Source organism: Drosophila innubila, assembly GCF_004354385.1.
Source record: "Drosophila innubila isolate TH190305 chromosome 3R unlocalized genomic scaffold, UK_Dinn_1.0 2_E_3R, whole genome shotgun sequence".
Lineage (NCBI taxonomy): Eukaryota > Metazoa > Arthropoda > Insecta > Diptera > Drosophilidae > Drosophila > Drosophila innubila.
In genome coordinates this window covers 28,290,709-28,314,597 of record NW_022995380.1, presented here as the reverse complement: position 1 = coordinate 28,314,597, position 23,889 = coordinate 28,290,709, and the positions used below count along the sequence as shown (strand labels likewise).

Here is a 23,889-nt window from a genome sequence, read left to right as displayed (position 1 = left end):
GGTCAAATGCTAAAATTGGTAACTTAAAAACTTTCCCCATCTTTTTTTTTCAATTTCTCAGCTTAGAAGCTAGAATTTTTTAAATTTTTTCAGAATTAAAATATGAACTTCTCTTTCCTTGGGATGAAAAGCCTCAAACCTTCATTAAAATGTATTGCTTAATTTTATGTAACTTTGAATTTTAAATTTTTCTTCTAGTTAGTAATTTATTGCAAAGTTATGCCAATTTGATATTTGCAATACCTAAATTTAAATTTTGCGACATGGCGCCAACTAATAGTGAACTAGTTCACGACTGAAAAATGACCGAGTGAACTCAAATTGAACTAAATCTAGTCACTGAACTAAATGACCTACAACCAGGGATTTAGTTCGTTAGCTCACGAGCGATTCGATACAACTCTGTACACACACACACACAAGCAAGGCAGAAAATTGCAATTGCACCGAACGGACGACGAGCGAAACAAAAACGAAAAATCCCAAACAATTCACTTGTTTAATAAATATATATACAAACCTGCAGTGCTGTCGAATTAGGCTTGTAACGCTTGAGAAGGTAATCGCAAGCATATTGAAGAATTACAAGGAGTCGCGCTCTTCTCGTTGACGGCGCGCGCGTTTAGGAAAAAACGCGTTGCGTTCTTTTCATTTGCTGTATGTGAGGAGAGACTTCTTCGACTCAACACACACACACACATACACAGATTTTACATACATACACTTGGCAGCAACGAAAACGACGGTTGGTCGGTCGGTCGGTTGGTCGGACTAGACGAGACGAGTGAAAGTGTCTCCACCACGGAAGTGCATCTGTGATTTGTATAATAATGCGTCGCGCATACTCAAATTTTTGTTACGCCAATGATTAGCGAAAAGCCCTTAAAGTGAAGAGTGTAACCAAAAAAAAAAAAAATAAATAAATATAAAAATCTATAAATTAGATGGCGGAACAAGTGGAAAAGGCATTGGCGTATATCAAAACAATGCCCGTTACGACCACGTTACAGGTGACAGACGCAGCAGAGGCAGACGCAGTTGCAGCCGCAACAACTTGCATGAATTGTTGCAGTCACGACGAGGACGTCAGTTCCACTCCCAGTCCCACTCCCAGTGGCAGTCAAGCCAAGGCAAAAGGAGCCAAAGCTAAGTGTCGCGCCAGTTGTTGTGGTAGCATAGATGCCAATGTTGTTGCTGCCGCCGAGGCTGTTGTCAACGGGGAGCTGGACGCCGCCTCTTGCTATCATGTAAGCATGAAAATGTCCATTGACGCAGCCACGCCGCGCATTTGTGGCGACACAAATGTGATGCCGCTGAAATGTGATGCGTTGGCGGCAATGCGAGAGGCGCTCAGCGCTAACAAGCCATTGCCACTCCCACTCCCACTCAATTCGAAGCAGGCACATAGTAGCAAGCTACTACATACTAGCACTCCCCCCCCACCGTGTCAGCTGCTGGAGCGTCTCAATTTTCCGGAGGGTAACATCATCAATACGTTGCACACGATACTGGCACTGCCACCGTTCGATCCGTATGCACCGGCACCAAAATCGGATGTTATCTACAAGGATGTGGTATCGCTAATGCAATGGAGCCTGCGCGAGGACAATGTCATGGAGATGGAACTGAGCGAGAAACTGCTGCATGAGTGTAAGCCCAAGAGCAAGGATCCCAACGATGAAACGCGCTCATATTTGGTAAATACGTGTAAATTGCATTCATTTAATATACAATACATCTTACACATTTACATCACTTGCAGATGGCTATTGAGAATATGCGATTATTCTCGGAGGATCCAAAGAATCCGCTGCGCGATGCCGACGGACAACTGCGTGCAATTACGGTGTGTTCCTATACACTGGAATCTGTCTTACTCAAAAACCTAATCCATTGCAGCTTTATTTTCAGAATCTTGCCTTGATATTTGTTAAGCATCGTAAGGAGGAGTTCTTTACATTTTGTTCCTGCAAGGAATGTCTCGAATATCGCGAAACAATCATGGCCATTATGATGGATCAATTTAAGGCTGCTCACATGGTGGTCATGCTCCTCGATGTGCTAATCAAGGCATACAGCCCCATGTTAAAGTAAGTCTTCAATTTCTAAACCAAAGCGTATGTTTATCATCGAAATATTTGATTTCTGTTTAGAAATGATGCTGCCTATAACAAATTTGAGAAGCTGCTGGAATCTAACAAGCAAATCTATTGGATTACAAGCGGTTTCCTTTACGATAAGAATGCCGAATATCTTGATTTTATTGATGATACTGCGATCTCTGATAATATGATATTAGTGCTATTCAGCGCCATGTAAGTTGATTATTTTTCATCTTATCATCTTATATATTTTTATTAACTCTGGCTTTCTTGCAGTCTGATGGCTAATAATCCGATGCTACTGCTACAAATACTCGCCTATAATGTTGAGTGCATTGTTAAGGCTTTTTCCGAGGGCATGATCGAAATTGCTCAAAATGTGCAGGAGAACGAGAAGATTTCAGCCGAAAAGATGCTCACATGTACGTTGGTATTATGTATAAAATGGGTTTAACATTCATTTATGCAATTATCTAACTTCTTATGCACGTTTTACTTATAATTAAATGTCGTTGACATATTGGACTCATTCATATTAACATACGCTATTCGGTTTTTAAAAAACCTCTAACAAACCAAAAACAATTGTCGGCGGTCCTGAAACTCAAGCTACTAAAGCTTTTAATTTTCAAATTATTTTTATTTTGAAAAATTTGCAATTGATTGAATTAATTTAAAATTAATTTATAGATAGAATACAAGAGTAAAAACCAGGGACTGCAAATAATAGTTATGAATTTAAAAAAATTGACAACGTACAAATTTTTACAAAAAAAATTGAATAATAAATATTATTTTGGGTTTTTATCATAAAAAATTAAAATAATTATTAATTTAAATTTTTATTATAGAAATAAAAATTATTTTTCAATTTCTATTATACAAATTTAAGAATAAAAATCCAAAGTAAATATCAATACCTTAAATATCCTTAATATACGTCCTTTAAGGTCGTGTAATGTATCATATGAAAAGTATTGTAAATATTTTTATCAGAAAATAGGTTTATTAATTATTGTATTTGAAAATGTATGACAACTGATTTTTGGAACTCTAAAAATATGTTCGAAAAATCAGATGTGTGTTATTTTAAGAACAGCAACAATTTTCTAAAGATCTAGAGAGACAACATCTGTACATAATGATTCAATATCTAACCTTAATCAACTACAAAGCATTATTCCTGTTATAATTATTTTGCTTACTTCATATATTCAACTTGCTATTTAATTTAATTTAAATTTACTTGATATATATTTAATTTAGATTTACTGGACGGCTACTCCGATTTGAACTGCATCTCACAGAAGATATCGCTTAGCCTGTTTGCTTTCGAGAACGATTTTCTGCGCAAGTTCAAGCTCTCCTGGGTGCTATTGTGTCAGCGTCTATTTCAGCAACATGTGTTCAATCCGCTGGGCGACACCATGCTCGCATGCATACTCTCGCTGAAGGAGGGCGATGGCTCCACACAGACAACGGCGCTGATCAAGCGTTATATGCTGTTCGATGAGCATATGCACTCCATTGAGCGCCGCTGGACGGACATCTGGATGGAGCTGAACAAGTTTAACTTGTCGCCCACGGAACATGATCGTCGGATGGGCCTGCTGGATGTGTATAACATATTCGACAAGGTCGTCATGGACGCCACATCGTTTTCGCTGCCAGACATCAGTGATGATGAGTTCATAGATTTCCAACGCATTGTTGATCGTCAGCTTGCTTGGAAGAATATTATGGCATTCACCAAGCTGAAGTGGCCCGATGGTTTCTACGATCCGCCCAATAAACTGGTGCACGAGGACCTCTGCAAAAAGTGTAATGCAATGCTGGAACACCATAATGAGTAAGAACAAATAAATGTTTAAATAATGCTATATAGTTAATTAAAAAGATCTTTATTTGTATTTAGGAACTGCAAATGCATCACTTGCTCCATTGCGGGTACACCTCTGTTGCCACGACAAGCCGGCCATTGTGCCAAGTGCACAACACTCGGCATTGTCGAGAAAGATGCTAAGCTGATGAAATCAAAGATTCTGAGCACATGCACCAGCGATGAGGCCAGACACAATGCGGCAGCTGCTGCAAGCACAAGCGCCGCTGCAGCAGCCGCACAGCAACGTCGCAGCGGTGATCAGGCGCAGCCAGAGGCTGCTTCTAGAGGGGATGAGCCGAGTGGTGTGACATTGCGGCGCCAGGAGATGGATACGGCATTGCGCACCACATATCACATTGCATGGGCAGTGTTCCAGCATCTGACCACACGCAAACGCTATCGCTTTGACAGCATTGAGCCGCAATTCTTTTGCGGCGAAAACTGTCGAGTCTCCGCCTGCCAGCTGGCTCGCAAGATCCTTGCCAATGAACTGTCGCCGCCACTGACAAAGCACCTGTTGCGATGCTTTCAGCCATTATCATTTTCGCGCGAGGAGCTGCGTTCCACGTTGCCATCGCTAATGTTCTTCAATCGTAAGCTGGCGCCCAGTCCCGCCGAACTGCAGGAGCTTAAGAATCAACATTATGTCTATAAGACCTATTGGACTTTTGTGCTATCCATCTATGCCAATTTCTTTGTCAAGTTCAACTCGACGGCAACGGATTTTAAGCACCTTGAGCTGCTCAAGGGCGATTTGCGTTTGCGTCCAAACAGCGTCATTGGGGACAAGGATGATGGACGCTTTGAGCAATTTCTTGCTCAGGTTATTGGGTCTGTATATGTTATAGATCAATTTTATTTTGAATCATTAATTTCTAATTAATTATTATCAATATTACAGCTACTCGCCTTTTAAAATCACCGATGAGTAAGTTGATTACCTTTGATTACTTGATTTTAATCCTTTATTCGATTCTCATCGATCAAGAATTCTTTGTAAATATTGTCATCTGATTTTGATTGTAACGTCACTTTATTTCTCTTGACAGTTTCACGTTGGGAGATGCAAACATCGAGAAAATGCAATTTGGCGTCGATCATTTAATGATGTTACACGACTCCCAAATGATGTAAGTGTAATCAAAAGCGGTTCTTAAATTTAGTATAATTAAATTAATTGCAATTTTCGTTTATACAGTAAACGCAGTAAGCCTGATAGCACCTCGGGCCTGTCGGGCAACAAGTCCAAGGTGAACGAGATGACGCAGACAGGAGTAGGTTGTAACGACTCGAATAACTCTAAGAAATGCAAGGAGAAGATGCGTAAATGTAAGAGAAACTCTTTTCAAATGTTGTAAATACTTTCCTCACACTTTTCCTTGCAGGTTGTGCGGACTACGCTGACATTGGCGAGACCTGCAAGGAGAATCACTCGAAGAAGCGCGTTAAAAAGGAATGCAATCATGCACGCTTCAATGAGACACGCGATCGCTTGCGCAAGAAATTGACACAGATTGTCAACGATCGCAAGACCAAAAATGGCCAAGAGTCGTCAAAGCCCAAAGCGCAGCCGGAGCCAACGGTAGTGGCCAAAAAGCCCGAGCCAGTGACGTCTCAGCAGCCGCCTACGTTAAAAGTGGTTGCATCGGCGCAGGTTCAAGCTGCCACTCGGAAAATGCCAGCTGCGGCAGCGGCGGCGGCTGCAGCTGCTGCTGCGGCAGCACTTAATGAGATTGGCGAGAATATTGATGATGGCGACAATAGTCTACTCTGCTTGGACAGCCTCTGCAAGAGCATACAGATGCATACGGATGCCACTGCGGCTGGTGGCGATGGCGGTGTCCATGACGCAGACGGAGGCTGTGGCAATGGCAGCTTACCGGCGGATCTCAGTAGCTACAGCAAGGAGGAAATGATGCATGACTTTGCCGAATTTCTGGGCAGCTATACGCGTGAGCAGGATCAGAAGCGCTGGATCAATGAGACACTCAATTTCATTGAGGGAAAACCACAACAGCCACAAACGGTGAATCCCAAGAAGGCAGCTAAAAAGGCCAAGCAAAGGCAACGCAAGGAGGAGGAGAAACGCATCAAAGAGCTGGAGGATTTGCGCAGTCAATTTCTTGATATTTACTTCAAGGAGTTCATTGACAAATACGAAATGAAAACCTTAACGGCTGCTGGCGGCCGCAAGCGCGAAAAGAAACGCATTGCCGAACTGGAAGCCAACATTAAGAATCTGCAGCGTGCCAAGGGAAAAGTGGAAACTGTCATTTTGGAACTGATTGCCACCGTTAAGCAGGCGAACAGTGATTTTAAATTCTCTTATCTGCCCACCAAGGAGCAGCAGCTGGCGAAGCTGGCACAGCTCGAGGAGATTTTAAATGGTGGAACAACGACGGCAGCGGAGGCATCGCCATCGCCATTGCCATTGCCAGCGGCTGCATCAGCACAATCCGCCACAGTAACTGTAACAGCGCAATTACCAAATTTTATTAACTCAGCCGCCTACTTTCCACCTCACACCCCAGTATGCTATGCTCCGCCCCAGCAGCAGAAGCAACAACAACAACTGCCACGTGATGTGATCGCTGCCATGGCAGCCAATGCCATAACCGCTGATCCATCCAAGCGTATTGTGACTATACGACGTGTGCAGGTGCCACACGCCGGTGGTGAGCAACAGGTGACTGTTGTGGCCAAGGGCAGCTCCCCGGACGAGGATAAGCTGCTTTACACCTTTGTCAACGGTCATATGGTGGCGTCCGCTCAGTCAACGGCCAGGAGCACGCCACCAATTGCACCTGTTGTCCAGTTTGCTGCGGCTACAGTGCCGGAAAAGAGCGCCAAGGCCAAGAAAAAGGAGGCTAAACGGGTTGCGGCAGCGGCGGCAGCTGCAACTGCTGCTGCTGCTGCTGCCGCTGCCGCCGCCGCCGCCGCTGCTGAACTGGAAGCGAAGGCCAACGCCACCAACATAGCCAAGAACAAGAAGCAAAGTAAGAAGGCAGCCGCTGCAGTGCACCCAGTTGCAGTTGCTGCCAGCTCCAGCTCGGGTAGCAGCTCAAAGTCGCAAACGCCACAAAGTAGCGCCGTCAATACACGTGAAAATTCCGTTTGCAGCATTAAGCCCAAAACGACGACGACGACGGGAAGCAAAAAAGCCAAGAATGCAAATAGAAACGTTGTGGAAGTTCAGGTGCCAAAATCATTGCCCGTTGAGCCGCAGCCCGAGCCGGAACCGGAACCGGAACCAGAACCAATTCCACTGCCTGAAAAAAGACACAAACGTTTAAAGTCCAGACTGGACCAGGGACAGTTGGACAACAATCCGTTTAAATCGTTGCATATGCAAGACTCCTCGGATGGTGAGTGGGAATCTGGCAGCGAGACCGAAACACAAGTGATTGCCCCGACGCTAGTGAGGCCGCAACCCAAGACACCCGTTGCACCCACTCCAATCAGTGTAATTCCGAATTCCAAACAAAAGCCGCTGGCGCCAGCAGCTGCGCCTGTCAAGAAACCCAAAAACGAGGCAGCATCCAAGTCACAAATGCCACAGCAACAGCAGCCAAACAAAGCGACACCAGCAACATCCGTCAGCAGTCAACGAAGAGCAGCATCCCAACAGCAAGCGAAGAATCAGTCGCAACGGACGACAGAGTTGAATGTGAATAGCAACACACGCAAGTCCAAGTCAAGTCAAGGCCAGGTGCAGGGACAGGTGCAGGGACAGGTGCAGGGACAAATGCAGGGACAAATGCAGGGACAGAGCAGCCAAGTGGTCACTGGCAATCGAGGGGCGCCACAGTCAGCGCGCGGTGGACGCGGAAGTGGACGCTCGAAGCCAACAAAAGGTGGACAGCAGCAACAACAGCAGCAACAACAGCAACAGCCACATGTGAACAGCAATAGCAACTGCTCCTTAAATACAATGGAGAGCAGTGCACACAGTGCGCCCTCAAAGCGCTCGCAGCGCGGCAAGCGTGGACATCGTGGCCAGAAACAGGGTAAGTTAAGCCACACAAGACATTATTATACCCTGAGCCCATTGAATAGAGTATAATGTGCTTGGCAGAATGTAGGTAACAGGCAGAAGGGGGCGTGGCAGTTCAGGATCAACAGCCGAATAGAATATGCATCTGGGCTGGTATTATACATCCTGAGCAAATTTGGTTCAAATCGGTCCACTTTATCATATAGCTGCAATAGAAACGCTCAATCGAAAATTAAGTCTTAGTATGAAAAAGTTTTTTGTTTGTTGAAATATCCTAGCCAAACTGATAGAATATGCATTTAACTTGGTTTTGTCCATCCTGACTAAAGTTCGTTCAAATTGGTCTACTATTTCATATAGCTGTCATAGGACCGATCGGTAGAAAATCAAATTTAAGTATGAAAAAGTTTTTTGTTTTTTGAGATATTTTAAAAAAAACTCTAAGAATATGCATTGAAGTTTGTTTTGTCCATCCTGACTAAAGTTCGTTCAAATTGGTCTACTATATCATATAGGTGTCATAGGACCGATCGGTAGAAAATCAACTTTAAGTATGAAAAAGTTTTTTGTTTTTTGAGATATCTTAACCAAACTGTAAGAACATGCATTTAAGTTGGTTTTGTACACTCTGACCAAATTTATTTTAATTCGGATCCATATATCATATAGCTGCCATAGGAACAATTGGTTGAAAATCAACCTCAGTACAGAATACCTGGGCACAGGGTATCCCACTGTCGAGCGTGCTCGACTGTAACCGCCCACTTGTTGAAAATTCCATACTGATTGTTGTCGTTGTTATTATTATTATAGAGGATCTCTCGGGCATACCCCATAACATGGGCTATTTCAATCCCAACGAAGTTGCCATACCACCGCCAGTGGCACCACAGTCTGGCAGCTATGCCAACACCCTGACACATCAGATGCAGCACTTGCGCATTGGCAATGCCACCAGCAGTTCCTCCACCAAGCAGCAGCAACCCAATTGCAGCATTATGGATCAGCTAAATCGTGGCGTACAAGTGGAACATCTATCACTGCCGCCAGGCATCACGCTTACTAAGGTGGATCCGGCCAAGAGCGAGCAACTGCGTCAGAAGAGCGAGTCCATACGTAGGCTATCCAAACCGCTGACTGAACAACAACAACAGCAGCAGCAGCAACAACATCCGCTGCAGCAGCCAGCACATCTCATGAGCGGCTTCTATGCTGGCAATGCGGGTCTGGACAATGCCGCCGGCGTTATTATGGTGGAGGCCAATCCGCGCGTCAATCGCAACTGTCAGCCGCCGGTGTCGGTGGCTCCCAACAACAGCAATAACAATGTGGCAGCCGCAGCAGCGGCAGCAACGGCCAGTGGCAAATCCTCACGTCGAAGGCGTCGCAATCGTGGCAAGTCCGGTGGTGGTGGATCTGCTGGTACAGCGTCCAATCTTGCCAACAAGCAGCGGGGAGGAGTTGACAACCAGTCGGCACAATCCTCAACTGTTCCCATCATGGAGACCAGTTCAAGTGGTAATATTATAACACTGCGCAATCCCATGTTCCATCAGGGCGTCAACAATGGGCCTGCGGCCGGCAACATGTTGCCCAACCCGAATCCCATACCGCCAGGTATAGCCACTTCCCGCATGTCTATAAGCCAAGGAAAGTTCATTTAAAAATAATGTGTCTTATTTGCAGCACGTGCTTATGGAGCTGGAATGCCAATTGCTGCACCGATGACCATGGATCAACCGGCCGCTATTATTAAAAATGAGAACGGCATGTTCACCATCCGGAATCCGGCGCTGCATCAGGCTGTGACCAATGGATTGGCCATGGGCGGCTATCGACAGTTTGGTAGCAATGTCAACTATTATACGCCACAGGAGGCGGTGGCCGAGGCGGCACGTGCCACACAACAGAAGCAGTCATCGCCGCCATTGGTTGTTACATCAGGCGGCAGCAATATCAGCGCTGGAGCTGCTGCGGCTGCTGCTGCTGCACCCACTAACTTCTCATATTTCTCAAGTGGATCAGCCAGCGGCGACAGCAGCAGTAGCAGCGGTGGAGGTGGCGGCGTCGGCGTCGGTGCTGGAGGAGGAGGAGGAGTCGTTGACACGCACAATAATATCAGTATTAGCTGCACAAACGTATCCCTGGGCAGCCCTGGTCGGCTGGTTGGCGATGCGGCCGTCATAGCACGTCCCAAGCAGGCGCAGAAGTGCTTGTCTGCCATTGGCAGTGAGCTGAAACAGAAGACCAAAGACAGCCATTCGTCCTCATCGAGCCAATGGTCGAGCTTTGGCCAACCGGCGCCGGAATTTGGCGCATCGGAATTTGCATCGGGCTCAACACTCCAGGAGAAATACCAACAGTCCAGCTACTACAACGGCTTTGAGGTTTTCTCCTCGTCCGTTCCACAATCGGCAGGGGGTGGAGGACCTGGTGGTGGTGGACCTGGTGTTGGCGTTCCATCTGATTGTCATATGCATCATAATTGTGGTGACGATTCGCCGCCGCCAACCATCACCGGTTTCAATTCCTACCTTGAGGGCATACCCAATACTGGTGTCATTCGCTACGACGACGCGGCGTTCCTCAAGAATTTAATACCGGGCCAGCATCTCAACAACGAGGTGTGTCCTTACCAGCCAATTTGGCCAAATTTGTACCAAAACGATTCTCTGTCATTTGAAAAACTATCATCTGCTTATTCCTCTTTCTATTCTTAAATGAAATGCGAATATTTAAGTGGAGTGGAGATTGTGTTTATCATGGATTTAGGGAAACTTTTAAGAGCGAAAAGCGATCAATTTGCATAAATTTAATGGCTTTGATAACCAGTTTTTCTATTTTAAATTATTATTTCCAACTTATGACAGTTCTTTAACAATTTCCGGATTAATTTCCTCAGTGAGACTATTTTAATTAAAAAAAAATTAATCAGAAAGACGTAGAATATAGACATTTTAATCTTAATGGTTGTATTCCTGTTTAAAGCATCGTTATTATTATACATTTTCAGCCGATGGGTGTAATATAAATTTCAGGGATTAAAACCCTAATCGAAACCGTTAGCTTTAACCGGTATTAAACGATTTAAATTAGAAACCGTCATTGAAATCCTAACCGAAACACATTTTTTTTATACGGAAAACCGAAGCTATTCAAACTTAAATAACCGATTAGTAACCGATTCATGTATAACTGTTAGTTTCAGTTCATTCAAGCATTACATTTAATTATGTTGTTAGGTGTAATCATCGTTTTTGATAAAAATTTTGATCTTTAATTTGAATATCGATCTTATAAGATAGAACTTTTTTGAAATCAAATCATTTTTGTTTAAGCATTAACTTTTTTATAACATTTTTGCAACTTTTTTTTTTGTGAACCGGTTACCCATAAATAACCGCAAACCAAAATACAAACATAACCAAAACTCTAATTGAAGCCGAATTCGATTCGGTTTGATACCCTGATTAATTCCATTAATAAATTTCATTCAAAGTTTGGAAGTTGCTCTTTAGCATATCAAATTCACACAACATTTATCATATTTATCGTTCACAGGTCTCCATACACAACATATCGGAGTCCAACTTCACGCGCAACAACACATCTCCATCGCCACATCATGTGGAGATTACAACTGTGTTTGGCAGCCGCTCGTGTTCCACGAATGCCTACGAGCAACAGCAACAACAACAACAGCAGCCATCTCAAGGCAGCGTCAGTTCCGGTGCCAGCTACTGCGACAACGTTGCCGATTACGGCAGTGGTAAGTGTGAATCCCCTTTGCAATTGTCAATCGATCAATTAATGAATCGATAATGCTATTCCTTGCAGATTCCAGCCACCTGTTTGTGCAAGGCAATATGCTGCCGCGATTACCACAGCCATCGCCGGCGACGTCAGATCCCTTTGGTTACGACTTTGAGCCGGCGGCTGCGGCTGGTTCAAAGCCGGCCAGCGTTGCCAGTGATCTGAATGAGTTCTTGCGTCGCAGTCCGCACAGCCAGCGCACCTCTCCATACAGTCCGGACGAGAATGTGGCTCTCGAGGCGTTTGTGCAGAACATGAACGCACTACAAATAGCGAATGAAGCCGAGCAGTGCTCGAGATTGAATGGAAACGCTTCTGCCACCGGAGACGCTGCCGTGGCCGATGCAACGGCTGGTGGCGGCGTTGGTGCTACTTGGTGGTAAAGATGCGGCCATGATAACCATGACAACTGTTGCTTCACTCTTCAACAAAATCCAGACACACACACATACATCCTTCATATACATCCACGAGCCAATGACGGCCACATAACGCAAACATTTCATTGATAAGGCGAAAATAAAACAAATACCACACAAAAAAAATAAAAAAAAATGGCTTAGAGGTCAATTTCGATGTTTCAGCAAGCGAAAAAAAAAAATTATAAATAAATGCAAATTAAATTAAATGGAACTCGGAATCGACTTTATTCATTTTCAATTTGCTGATTTGCTAATTTTTTTTGTTTATTTTGATTATTATTAATGTGGAGTTATAGCTTTAATTCAATGAAACAAATCAAGCTGTTAAAAAAATACTTTTGTTTAGTTCTCAAATATGAGTGAGCCGGAAGCGTAGCTCACGCTGGAATCCTCCATATCCATGCACTGACTGCTCTGCGCATACTTGAGGAATTTAAAGCTCATATTCTTAAAGCCCTGAACCTGCAGGGCTTTGACAGCCCCTAGCATGACTCCAATGGGATGACGACCGCATATTGTATTATTATATTTGCGCAAGTACTCTGTAAATGCGGCAGGACTCAGCGTCTCAATGATATCCATGCCCTGCTTGTCCAGCTGCTCGATGCATTTGTGAATGGGACCGCAGGAGCGGTCATAATATGTGTAACTAAAACGTTGGCCCCAATGGCAAAAATCGGAAGATATCACAAATAGATTGGTTGGATCCATAAAATATGGGGCCAAAAGGCTGCCATACTGTGCCTCCTGATCAGGATTCAGAGAACCCACCAATATAGGCACTATGGTAAATTGGTCTCTAAAGCTGTTGTAGAAAACAAAAATACATCAATAAAAAATATGGGACAGTGTGAAAAGATCATGTACTTACTCCTCCATTACTTTAGCTATATAAGGCAAATGCATTTCAATGGAGTGCTCATCCTCGTCCGTCTTCATGTCCATCCAAGAGAATTGACCCGTCTTTTCCAGTTCCGCATTGACTGCAATTGTTGAATGTTAAATAAAATTGGCAAGTTTATAACATTTAGGATGGCATACACACCTTCGGTATCAATCTTGAGATCATACAACGGCGTCTTACACTTTTTCGCCACGGAAAGCGCACATCCACGAAGCCGGACGTGATGCGATGGACCCAATATGAAAATGCGTTTACTGCAGAAATCAAGAAAGGGGACATCAGCTCAGCTGTTCACGATGTTGCATATGTATATTCATTCTTACACAACAACTGGGCTCACTTGGCGATACGCAAATGCACCACACGCACCACAATACGCATATCCTGCATGCCTAAATTGATAGTCAATATCATCACATTATATAATATAACTAGCAATTACAGTAATTTAAGTTTAAGCACTTACGGCGCAATAATAGCACGTGCCGGTCCATGCGAAAGATCCGCAGCTGCCAGCCAACGATCCAATTGCCTGGAGAGATCCGAGCCTGAAAACAATTGTGCAAAAATGCAAAGAATAAAACAACATTAATTAGGGGTACATTTCGTGTGCTATACAAACTCGTTTATATTTTGAATAATAATAAAAAATTATTGGTAATGCTTTAAGTCACAAATCTGATGCAAAGTATTCAGATGCTTGATTATATGGCCATATCCAAAAGATTAAACTAAATAAAAAAAAAGTTGCCTTGTTCCTATTTTTTCGAATGTTTGTGAACTTGTGTGTTTGAAATATTTGAATGCAGAATGTATTAAGAGGCCAAATAGTGATTAAAATGACATTCCACTTGAAAATCGGTTCAGTTTTTATCTGCGGACTGCGGATTTTGCCACTTTACAAGTCAAAATTTTTGATCAATTTCACATGATTTTTTACAAAAAAAAATGAAAGGTCTCAGAATCAAGGTTAAAGTGTTGTTTTATACTAATTACTATATAAGGAGTTGATTAAAATTGAAAACTTGAGATTTAAAATTTTGAATTTTCGAAATTTCAAAGGGGGGGACCCTTAGCATTGAATTCAATATCTAGTAAAATCTAGTGAAAAATATTTTTTTTTTTAGAATTGAATGAAACTTAAGTGCAGAATGAATTAAAATGCCAAAAATTGATTTTAATCAATTTTAATGACATTCCACTTGAAAATCGGTTCAGTTTTTATCAAATTATGACAGTTTGAAGTTGGTCAGACTGCGGATTTAGCCACTTTACAAGTCAAAATTTTTCATCAATTTCACATGATTTTTTACAAAAAAATGAAAGGTCTCAGAATCAAGTTTAAAGTGTTGTTTTATACTAATTACTATATAAGGAGTTGATTAAAATTGAAAACTTGAGATTTAAAATTTTGAATTTTCGAAATTTCACAGGGGGGACCCTTAGCATCGAAATCGAATTTTGGTCGAAAATAGTTAAATTTTCAAAATGAACAAAAATTTAATACAGAATGAATTTAGAGGCCAAATCATGATCAAAATGACATTCCGTTTGAAAATCTATTCAGTTTTGATCAAGTTATGACAGTTGGAAGTTGGTCAACTCCTTGAGCTAGCAACTTTACCACAATCGTACCGGTACAAACGTTTCGGTATTCGGTTCTTGACAGATTATTTTCATTCGGTTCCGGTACTTTAAATTAAACGGTTAGTTTCAGTTAACGGTTTCGGTGTTATTCACGGTTTATTGTTTACAAGTATACACAAATATTGAGCACTAAGCAGATTGAAAGCGGAACATAGTTGGCATACTGTTGTCTAGCAACAGATAAACAAATTTTATTCCAAAGATATCTTATATTTCAGTCTTAACGAAACTGCACCAAGGATATCCACAAAAATCTATTTATTATATTCGATTGATATTAAATTTCAGTTGATTTTCAAAAATATGGACAAAGAGCAACAAAGCGATCAATTATTAAGTCGGATTCGCAATGAACTGACTGCGATTCTGGCCGAAAAGTAAGTACTATACTTAAAGGAAGTGCATTTTAGATATATTCTTTCTGCTCAGTGCCAGTAACGATCCGGAGCGTAAGATTTCATATGAGATGATTATGAAGCCAACTCCATTGCCCAGCTTGGAGACCAAGAATCGTTCAAAACAAACAAAGACTGCCAAACACTCTGGACCATTTCATCGTCCACAATCATTTCGCCAGGCGGTTGGCGGAAAATCGATTACCATGAAGCCATCGCATCAACGATTTGACATTGGCCAAAAGCAATCCAATGAGGGGATGTCCTCATCCAGTGTAGCTTCAGCAGCATCATTGTTATCTTCACGGCTATCCAGCTTGGAGCGCAGCTTGGCAATGGATTTCATGGAATCACAAAGTGCAAAGACCATGGATGAAGATTTACAGAAAATGCAAATGGAATTGGGACAAAGCTATAAACTGTTCCAAGACATTGGACAAAAGCTCGAGTCCATAAACTTTAGCTGTCTTAAGACACGCATACGTGACTTACATTTAAACAACAACAATGACCTGGACAAGATCACAACAATGCAGTTAAAGAAATCGTTTGAGTCCAGTTATTTACAGAATCATTTGGGTAAAATAACCAAAGATGTTAGTGAAAATTTTCGTCGACATCCGGGCGAATTTGGTGACATCCCCGAATTAAGCAGCTTCTTCAAAGCGTGCGCGCAACTGGAACACGGTTTGGATGCACTGAAGCAACAGCGCAAAAGCAGCAGCGAGCTGGAGAAGCGTCTTTGTTGGGCCACTGAGATCGCATACAATCGGATGCATGAGATTCGCAATTCTGTTGGCGACAAGCCAAAAACAAATTTTTAATCATTTTTATTCAACTTAAATATATTTATTTCTCCGACTCATTTACACAATATGTCCATTTACTTTAATTATGGTTAATTTGTCGCCAGTTAAATGAGCAAAGCGTTAAGTAATTATTCAAATTTTAAATTTTAGACCAAATGGAATATACATGTATGTATATGTATCTAAAATAGAAATTAGTGCATCATCTTCGTGATTTATCCCTTTCTCGCTTTCATATTGACTTATGCACACAAACAAAGGTCAAAGACATCAATATTAAAAATGATGTTACCTGAATCTGTATACCAGCTTCCTGCGTGCGATGCTCTCCTGGTCGACATGTTGATTCTGTTGCTAGGTGCAATAAAATAGCTTTTAGAAATGATTAAAGATAAGACAAACTTATTTCCACGCCCGCACTTCTTCTTTGTGGCTCTTCTTTTTATGCAAAAGTGACGAATACAAATACAATTGCTATGTGCATTCTTAAGAATCGAGTCCAAGTACGTATTTGAATACTTATCGTTATCGATACCCGTTTAGTATCGTCCAACCCCAGCGCAAGTCGCATCGAGTGTTGCGCGTTTGTTGTTCGGCATTTACTTAATTAAGTAAAATTAATAAAAACTAAAAGAAATAAATCGTATACATGTACGCGTCTAATTATTATCAATGTTAATTAAAAATGTGTATATTTAGTATTGTTAAAATTTAGTATTGGTAATTTTTGTGGCTACGTAAACACGGTAATGGTTACTTGCATGCAAAGAAGAAGCATACAAGAGAATATTTTGTGTGCAAGTGGATGAAAAGAAAAATTTTATAGTTAATAGTGCAATTCGAAATATATAAAACATAATAGAGTACGTAATATTGTCAGGTGTGTGTTATTAAAAGTTATTTGCCGTGCTCATATGCAAATTCATGATTTATTAGTAATACGCGGCAAATGAGTAGCATCGCGGCACTGAGTAGCATCGCGTCATTGCTGTACTAAAACTAAAAATTGCCGTATTCGTATTCCGCCATTTTGAAAGCTGCGAGTCGAAAGTGGAATTTGGACGCGTTGCTGGTAAAAAAATTGTTGAAAAATATATAAAAAGTACACAAAATTTAAGAAAAATGCATGCAAATTAAGCGCAAAGCTATCCGGCTAGTGTTTAACTATAAATTGTGCGTGTGGCAATGTATTTAGCACGTGAATAAGTGCAATTATAAAATCGCAAAAACGCGAGTGCTGTGGCCGCCACCGCTGCCGTCGTCGTCGCCGCTAATACAAAGAAGAAAAACGAAAAGAAAATATACATAGAGAAAATGAAAAAATTAACTAGTGCACTGCTATTGCAGTAATATAATAACAAAATCAGTTGTATTTATACACATTATGTGTGCGGGTTTTTAAGGTTTTTCGTATCTTTAATCTCAATAAAAGTATTTCATCTTCTTCTTTTTGTTTTCGACCAACCAGTATGTGTATGTGTATGCTCATGTGTATGTGCGTGCGCGATAAACGTGTACAAGAAAAAAATTTAAACGTGCAGAATTTCGTATGAATTTTAAAGCCGATTTACATGCGCTTATGTATATGTATATGCGTGTGTTTGTGTGCGTGTGTGTTGAGTGTGTGTATGCGGGGGTGCGAGAGTGAGTGATAGCAATTTGTTGTTGCCAAAACGCAAAACATAAATAATATTGTGCAATAATTTTATTTCCCATACTACGCGTACACAAACACATACATAATGCTATCATTTCTTCAATGGTTATGTGTGCCTCTTTTTTTTTTTTTTGGTTTTTTGCTTTCTGCCGAGTGACAATATACACGCAAGGTTCACTGCGCAACGCCCCTGTGCCTCTTAAATTCGCCCCTCCCCCTCCCTCTCCCCCTCATACTACTGCAACGTGCTGCCGCTACTTCTGCTCTGTGTCTCATCGTTGTTATTTTGCCGCCGCCACATTTTGTGAGTGAGTGAAGCAGCAGGCAAACGAGTGAGAGAGAAAGCCGAGCTGAAACGGCCTCTCTCTCGCTCTCTCTGTCTGCTGCTTTGCAGCAAGCGAATGACATATTTCAACAACATTTCTCTTGCTGTTGTTGTTGTTGCTGTTCGAGTCCTTTAAAGGGTGAAAGTGTACCGTTACTGTTTGAAGTTACTTTTATCACTGGCTTGTGTAAATTTCCGTACTTGAAAGTTTGCCGAAATTGAATGGGTGAGAAGATGTCTTCAACTCAATGGCTTTAAGCGGCCTTTAAGCTGCCCTCGGTAAAACGAGTGCTCATTAAAGTTAGTTGATGTTTTTCTGTTCCCCTTTCGCATGGTCTGGTCTGGTCTGGTCGAGCAGCTCGTCGTTCCGTCCTATAAATAGACGCATGCCCGCTTCCTTTTACTTGCCCAGTGGCCTGCACTGCCGACCGCCTGCATATTGATTGAAAAACTTGTGCACAGTCCGAGCTTCAATTATTTTTAGGGCAGAAGAGTGGAGAAAGAGTTGGGGGAGGGGGAAGGCAGTCCCGTTGGTATGTATGTTTGTCTGTATGTATTTATATGGTAGCTGTGCAATTTATGCATATATAAATAAATAAATACAAATGCGCACACGTAAAAAAAGAGTTTATAAAAAGTTGCCGCTGTCAATGTCCATAAATATTTTACTTACACACACACACACAGACGACAAAAAGCCCCTTGCTGTTCTCTCTCTCTTTTTCTCTCTCTCTCACTCCCCCCGCTAACCTTACCCTTGCAGTCCAATGGAATTGGCGCTTGTTTCTAGTTTTATTACAACATTTCCTTTTTGTTGTTGTTGTTTTATTTTTTTTGCGCTTGTTGTCATGTTTTCTGTCGCTCGTTTGCTCTGGCGCCCCTTCTGCTGTATCCATTATAGCAGAGACACACACACACACATTCACATACACATTCACATGCACACTTGTGCTCGTCTGTCTGTCTGCGCTGTGTAATCATATTTTTTTGTGTTGGCTCCACCTCCACCCCCAGTCCCCGCACTGTTTGTGTCTATTTCGCATATTTGCATTGTTATAGATTTTTCTTTTTACTTTCTCGTCTATCACGATATGTACATCCATAAAAATATACACAGCTAGTCAAGTTATTATTTTGACCAAGAAATAGATTCACATTTTGGTAATCTAAATACTAAATACTTAAAAATATATATATAGTATGTGTGAATGTTTATTTTTATTGTGTCAAAACAATCATTTGACTAAATATATTATATACCTATTTCTTGATAGAGATAATGCGAATTGGACAAGCGATATACAAGTCAAAGTCGAATTAGCTACATTGCTTTTATATTGTATATTAGGTTAAACATGAAAATTTCACTTGAAAATTTTCCTTTGCACACACACACACACACACAAAAATAAGCAAGTATTGTTTATTATACAGACATATATACAATCGTTAGTATTGTTATGCAGTATCTTTGTGAGCTGTATATATCTGCTATCTGCTATCAATGTGCATGCACTCTCTCTCTCTCTCTCTTTTGCAACATCTCTTCTTGCGTGCTTATCATTTTGTGTTTGTCGTATTTACCTTTTGTTTGTTGCCAGCTGCCAATGCTTGAAAGAATATAGAAATAGTAAAAGAAAAAGAAAAACAAATGCACACCTGCGACAAGAATTTCACACTTTCAAACCGAAAACAAAAGCCAAACTAAAATAGACGCTCGTGGTTTAAATTTAAATTCTTATGAAAGCAATTTAAATGTAAATGCATACATATAAGAAGAGTATCTAGAAATACTTGCTGTGTACATATATTGAGGAAAAGTTGAATCTGTTGCCTTGCTGGCTGCTTTGCTGCCATTATATATAGTACATCGATCTGTGGGCCAATTTACTGACGCGCTTCTGGTCTAAATAAAAACAGATAAATCAACCCCATACACAATTTGATTGTTGTGCCAAATGTTTATTCGCAACAACAACAACAACGACAACAACAATTTAGCAGCTGGCAACGAAACAAGCAAAAGCGTGCGAGCCAATATAAAGTGTTGCTGCTGTTGTCGTTGTTGCCCTGACTGAGTGACTTGCAATGCTTGCAATTTCTTTTATTATTATTTGTATTTTTTTTTATTTCGATTTGCGTCATTCAACAAACACAAGCACATATTACAGTTTCTACACACATCGCTCAAATAGTCTTAACAAAATAAAGCAAACTAATGCAAAAATGCTAAAATATTAAATATAACAAAATCATAATCAAAAGCTTTAAATGCAGACGAAGATGTAAGAAAAAAGCGCGCCAAATTCAACGTCACCGAGTTTCGAATCCGTTAATTTAAAGTCAAAACAAGCTGAGAGAGATCATTAAAAAAAAAAAATAAAAAAAAGAAACAAAAAAAATATGCAGTCACATTACTTGAGTACAGTACGCACTTGTTAAAGGCAATCTGATTGCCTACTCACTAAAAGCGAATCAGCTGCATGATTAAATGAATAATAGAAAATGTAACTTAATAAATTTTTATGAATTAGTTGCTTGGTTGCAGCAGCACTGTGATTTATTAAAAATTAAAAAATTGATTTCTTCAGTATTATTAGTGCTATTTAAAAAAACCTATAGGGTATTTAAAGAACGTAGTATCGTTGAGTTTATGTAAAATTACTAGACCTGACAACGATATTTTTTGTTCTGAAAAAAGACCCAGACCCCTAACTATGGAAAGTATTGTTAAGTTACACAAAGTGTGCAATTTTAACAGATGTTAATAACCTGACATATTTGGTATTTTTTTAGTGCTATGCTATGCTACTTATATGTTATTTGGCATCTTTTTAATGGTACAGTGTGCTCGAATAATTTATACGTCTGATTTGCAGCTCCCACATGACCCCCAACTCAAGCGGAAAGTACTTTTATGACGAGCTGCTCTCTCTCTCTCTCTCTTTCGCTATTTCGCTCTCGTTGTGTCTCTCCCCTTTCTCTTTCTCTGCGTTTGACTGTTGACTACTGCAATGGCGTCATCAGCATCAGCGCTTTAAAACTTTTTGCCTGCCCCAAGACTCACACAAACAAAATCCAATCGAAATACATACATATGTATATCTGTTGTGTGTATGTATGTGTGTGTGTGGAGTGTTCAAATGCGCATGACTTGTAGATATATATGTAGTATATTTAAACGTGTTTCACTCGCGCACACACACATACACACACACACACCGTGGTGACTTGTCGGCTCGAGCCAATGCTTCGTTTTCGTTATTGTGGCATTAAGCCAACAAACAATTTAAGCCAACATGAGTTTTTCCTGCCTGAGAAATTGTGGCAAAAAGAAATAAAACTACATGCATACATACATACAAACACACTCATAAATAAATATGTATATGTGTATACATTAAATTTGTACTTTTGCTGTCTACTGCTGGCGCTGTTATCGTGCGTCGTCGTCGGGTTGATAAACCGGTTTTCTGGCTTGGCCCAACTCGGCTCGGCTTGGCTTGACTTGGCAAGATACAAGATACAAAGATACAACACGAGTGCTGCCATTCGCCATCACAATCGTTTTGTGTGTTTGTGTGTGTGTGTGTGTTCTTAGTTTAACTTTTGCTGCTGTTTGATAGCCGGCAGCAGTCGCTGGTGCTCAGGTAGCAACAACAAGAACAACAACAAAAGAAGTCAAGCAGTGAAATGTATCTGTTAGATACGCGCACAAGATTTACTGTACACTCATCTGTGGCGCTAGTTGTGATTTATATATAATTGTATGTGATTTACTGGGTTCTAATGTGTGTGTGTGTGGATATTTTGAAATGTATATTTAAATACCAACTATCTATATATGTGTATATATACATTTGACTGTAAAGTCATCAACAGGTTTTTAACCAACTTTCTCAACTGCGTGGGCGCGTGAACACGTTGCCACATCCTGTGGATAAACTCAACTCAACTAAACTAAACTCAAGTTGTTGCCCCGCTGCCTTGGATCGGTTGCAGAACTGGTTTTTGGCGCGCTTTCAACTATGTGCTTCGTCTGTGGCAGCTTCCTTTCACTGGAAAACTGTTGCCACACCGCTTCTGTAAAATGTTGTTATTTATTATGCCCTGTATTCATTCAAAATGTGCAAAGCGGGTATTATGGTTTAAAGCAAATTCAAAATCGTCTACTCTGAATGTTTTTCCTATTTCAATGTCCTAATTATATTCGTACTTTTTTTTAAAAATATGTTTATGTGAGTTGCTTGTATAGAATGTTTACTGTATTATTTTGGTTTATTTTTTTTTGTTATTCTTACAAAAATATTCAGAGTTTGTTTGTGGTACCGTTTTTATTAAATTCTTTGGATTTAAAACAGGGTCTCTTAAAGCTGAGTTCTCACAAATGTATCTCTATTAGTTTGTTTTAGCAATCGATTTGCGGCTGCTTTAAATATAATTTATCAAGCAAAAACAAACGCAATATCAAGAATAATCACAAATGTCTCATGCATTTGAAAATTGTTTTAAAAATAAACAAAGCGTAGCGCTGAATGAACAATCACTAGGCGGGTAGGAGGGAGTCGGAGAGGAGGGAGGAGGGAGGGAAGGTGGCGTGTATATGTCATAATTGCGTCGCATATTTTTGTTGTGCTTTGGCCACATTTGTTGTCATTATCTGAGCATCTGTGCACGTCTATTTTCTCTTTTTCTACATTTTGGCATTGCTATTAATATGATTATGATTATAATTATTTTTGTATTGTAGTAGTCAGTTTAGTTTTCAGTTCAGTTGTTTTTAATTGTCGCTTTATACGTGGCAAACAAGTGATGTGGCTATATATACTTATTGTAGTTGTAGATTCACATGATGTCTTCTTATCACTGTGTTGTGTTTATTTCACACAATTGTCTCAGTCTCAGCCAAATCTTGTTTACTAAATACAATTTTGTATTTTTACATCTCTTTTGACAGTTTTATATTTATATAGAATGCATTTTATTAATAAATCAAAATACAGATTTTCTGTAGCTCTATAGGTTTGTTCCACATTTTCAGTAATCAGTGTAGTCTTATCACTTGGAGGTGCTCTGTTCTGTATATATTTTGTTCTTGGCACTTGATAAGATACGTAAGGAACACGTTAACTAATCCAAAATTAGACATAGTACAGCAATACGTGAGTTACTATTGCTGCTTTTGCTTGTTACTGTGTCTTACTGTCCATCTAATCAACTCAAACGAACGAATGAACGATTTTGATAAGAGCCATTGGAACGCGTGGAATGAGGGGGCATGATGTTGTTGTTAATGTGACAATAGTAACAACAAATGTCTTTCATATACCGACAGAATGCCACACACAAACACACATACATTAGACACACACATTAGGCACACACTCATACTGATCCAGGCAGAAGCGTTAAATTTCCATGTTGTCGCAATCCCCGCCCATCTGCCTCCTCTCTCCGTTCCATGGCGGCCCAGCTGCGCAATCTGTGAGTGTGACTGTGATTGGTGTGGAGCAGAGAAACGGGGAAGAGAGCGCGGGGAAGCCAAGTGCAATCAAAATGTATCTTTATCGCTGATGATTGCGAAATCCAAATGAAACTTGTCATCGGTGAATTTTGTGCTGACATTGGCGCGATTTGTTAGTGATTCGTAAGCGATTTGTTGTTTTTTGTTCTTTCTTTTTTTTGTGCTTTGACATCGAATTTCATGTTTTCCATTTAATTTGCAAGTTGTATTAATATGACTCTGTCTGCGTTCATATATTATGCATTATTTTTAACATATGTCTTCTCTCTTGTTTTATTTTTGTGTTATTTGCAGGATTCTCTTTCTCGTTGTCAATATGAAGCGCCAAAAATGATTGCAATGTGTGAATTGTCGTCTTGAAAAAGGTTTTGTTTCCGTTGATTGAAATTCAAGTAACTGCAACACGCAACAAGCC

At 40.7% G+C, this 23,889-nt stretch overlaps 3 protein-coding genes and 1 long non-coding RNA gene across 4 annotated transcripts; 3 read left to right on the top strand and 1 right to left on the bottom strand.

Annotated features, from left to right (window-relative positions):
- The first annotated feature begins 441 nt into the window (after positions 1 to 441).
- On the top strand, positions 442 to 12,424 carry LOC117790079. The gene is made up of 15 exons (XM_034629345.1): positions 442 to 1,697; positions 1,763 to 1,846; positions 1,900 to 2,090; positions 2,154 to 2,315; positions 2,379 to 2,524; positions 3,369 to 3,951; positions 4,018 to 4,815; positions 4,886 to 4,912; positions 5,034 to 5,114; positions 5,183 to 5,313; positions 5,370 to 7,991; positions 8,792 to 9,595; positions 9,665 to 10,602; positions 11,540 to 11,747; positions 11,816 to 12,424. Exons 1-15 carry the CDS (start codon positions 945 to 947, stop codon positions 12,172 to 12,174), a joined length of 7,887 nt encoding a protein of 2,628 aa, XP_034485236.1. The 5' UTR covers positions 442 to 944; the 3' UTR covers positions 12,175 to 12,424.
- A 52-nt stretch (positions 12,425 to 12,476) lies between these two features.
- On the bottom strand, positions 12,477 to 16,420 carry LOC117790083 (protein MEMO1). The gene is made up of 6 exons (XM_034629362.1): positions 16,261 to 16,420; positions 13,584 to 13,665; positions 13,441 to 13,509; positions 13,259 to 13,371; positions 13,085 to 13,196; positions 12,477 to 13,018 (listed from the first exon to the last, which is right to left on the bottom strand). The coding sequence occupies exons 1-6, from the start codon at positions 16,307 to 16,309 to the stop codon at positions 12,556 to 12,558; spliced, it is 888 nt and encodes a 295-aa protein (XP_034485253.1). The 5' UTR covers positions 16,310 to 16,420; the 3' UTR covers positions 12,477 to 12,555.
- On the top strand, positions 14,915 to 16,033 carry LOC117790085. Its single transcript, XM_034629363.1, has 2 exons — positions 14,915 to 15,141; positions 15,194 to 16,033. Exons 1-2 carry the CDS (start codon positions 15,068 to 15,070, stop codon positions 15,981 to 15,983), a joined length of 864 nt encoding a protein of 287 aa, XP_034485254.1. The 5' UTR covers positions 14,915 to 15,067; the 3' UTR covers positions 15,984 to 16,033.
- Positions 16,421 to 16,854: 434 nt separating the features above from the next.
- LOC117790087 lies at positions 16,855 to 23,886 on the top strand. The gene is made up of 2 exons (XR_004617954.1): positions 16,855 to 17,040; positions 23,769 to 23,886. It is a non-coding gene; the product is annotated as an uncharacterized LOC117790087 (long non-coding RNA).
- Positions 23,887 to 23,889: the final 3 nt, after the last annotated feature.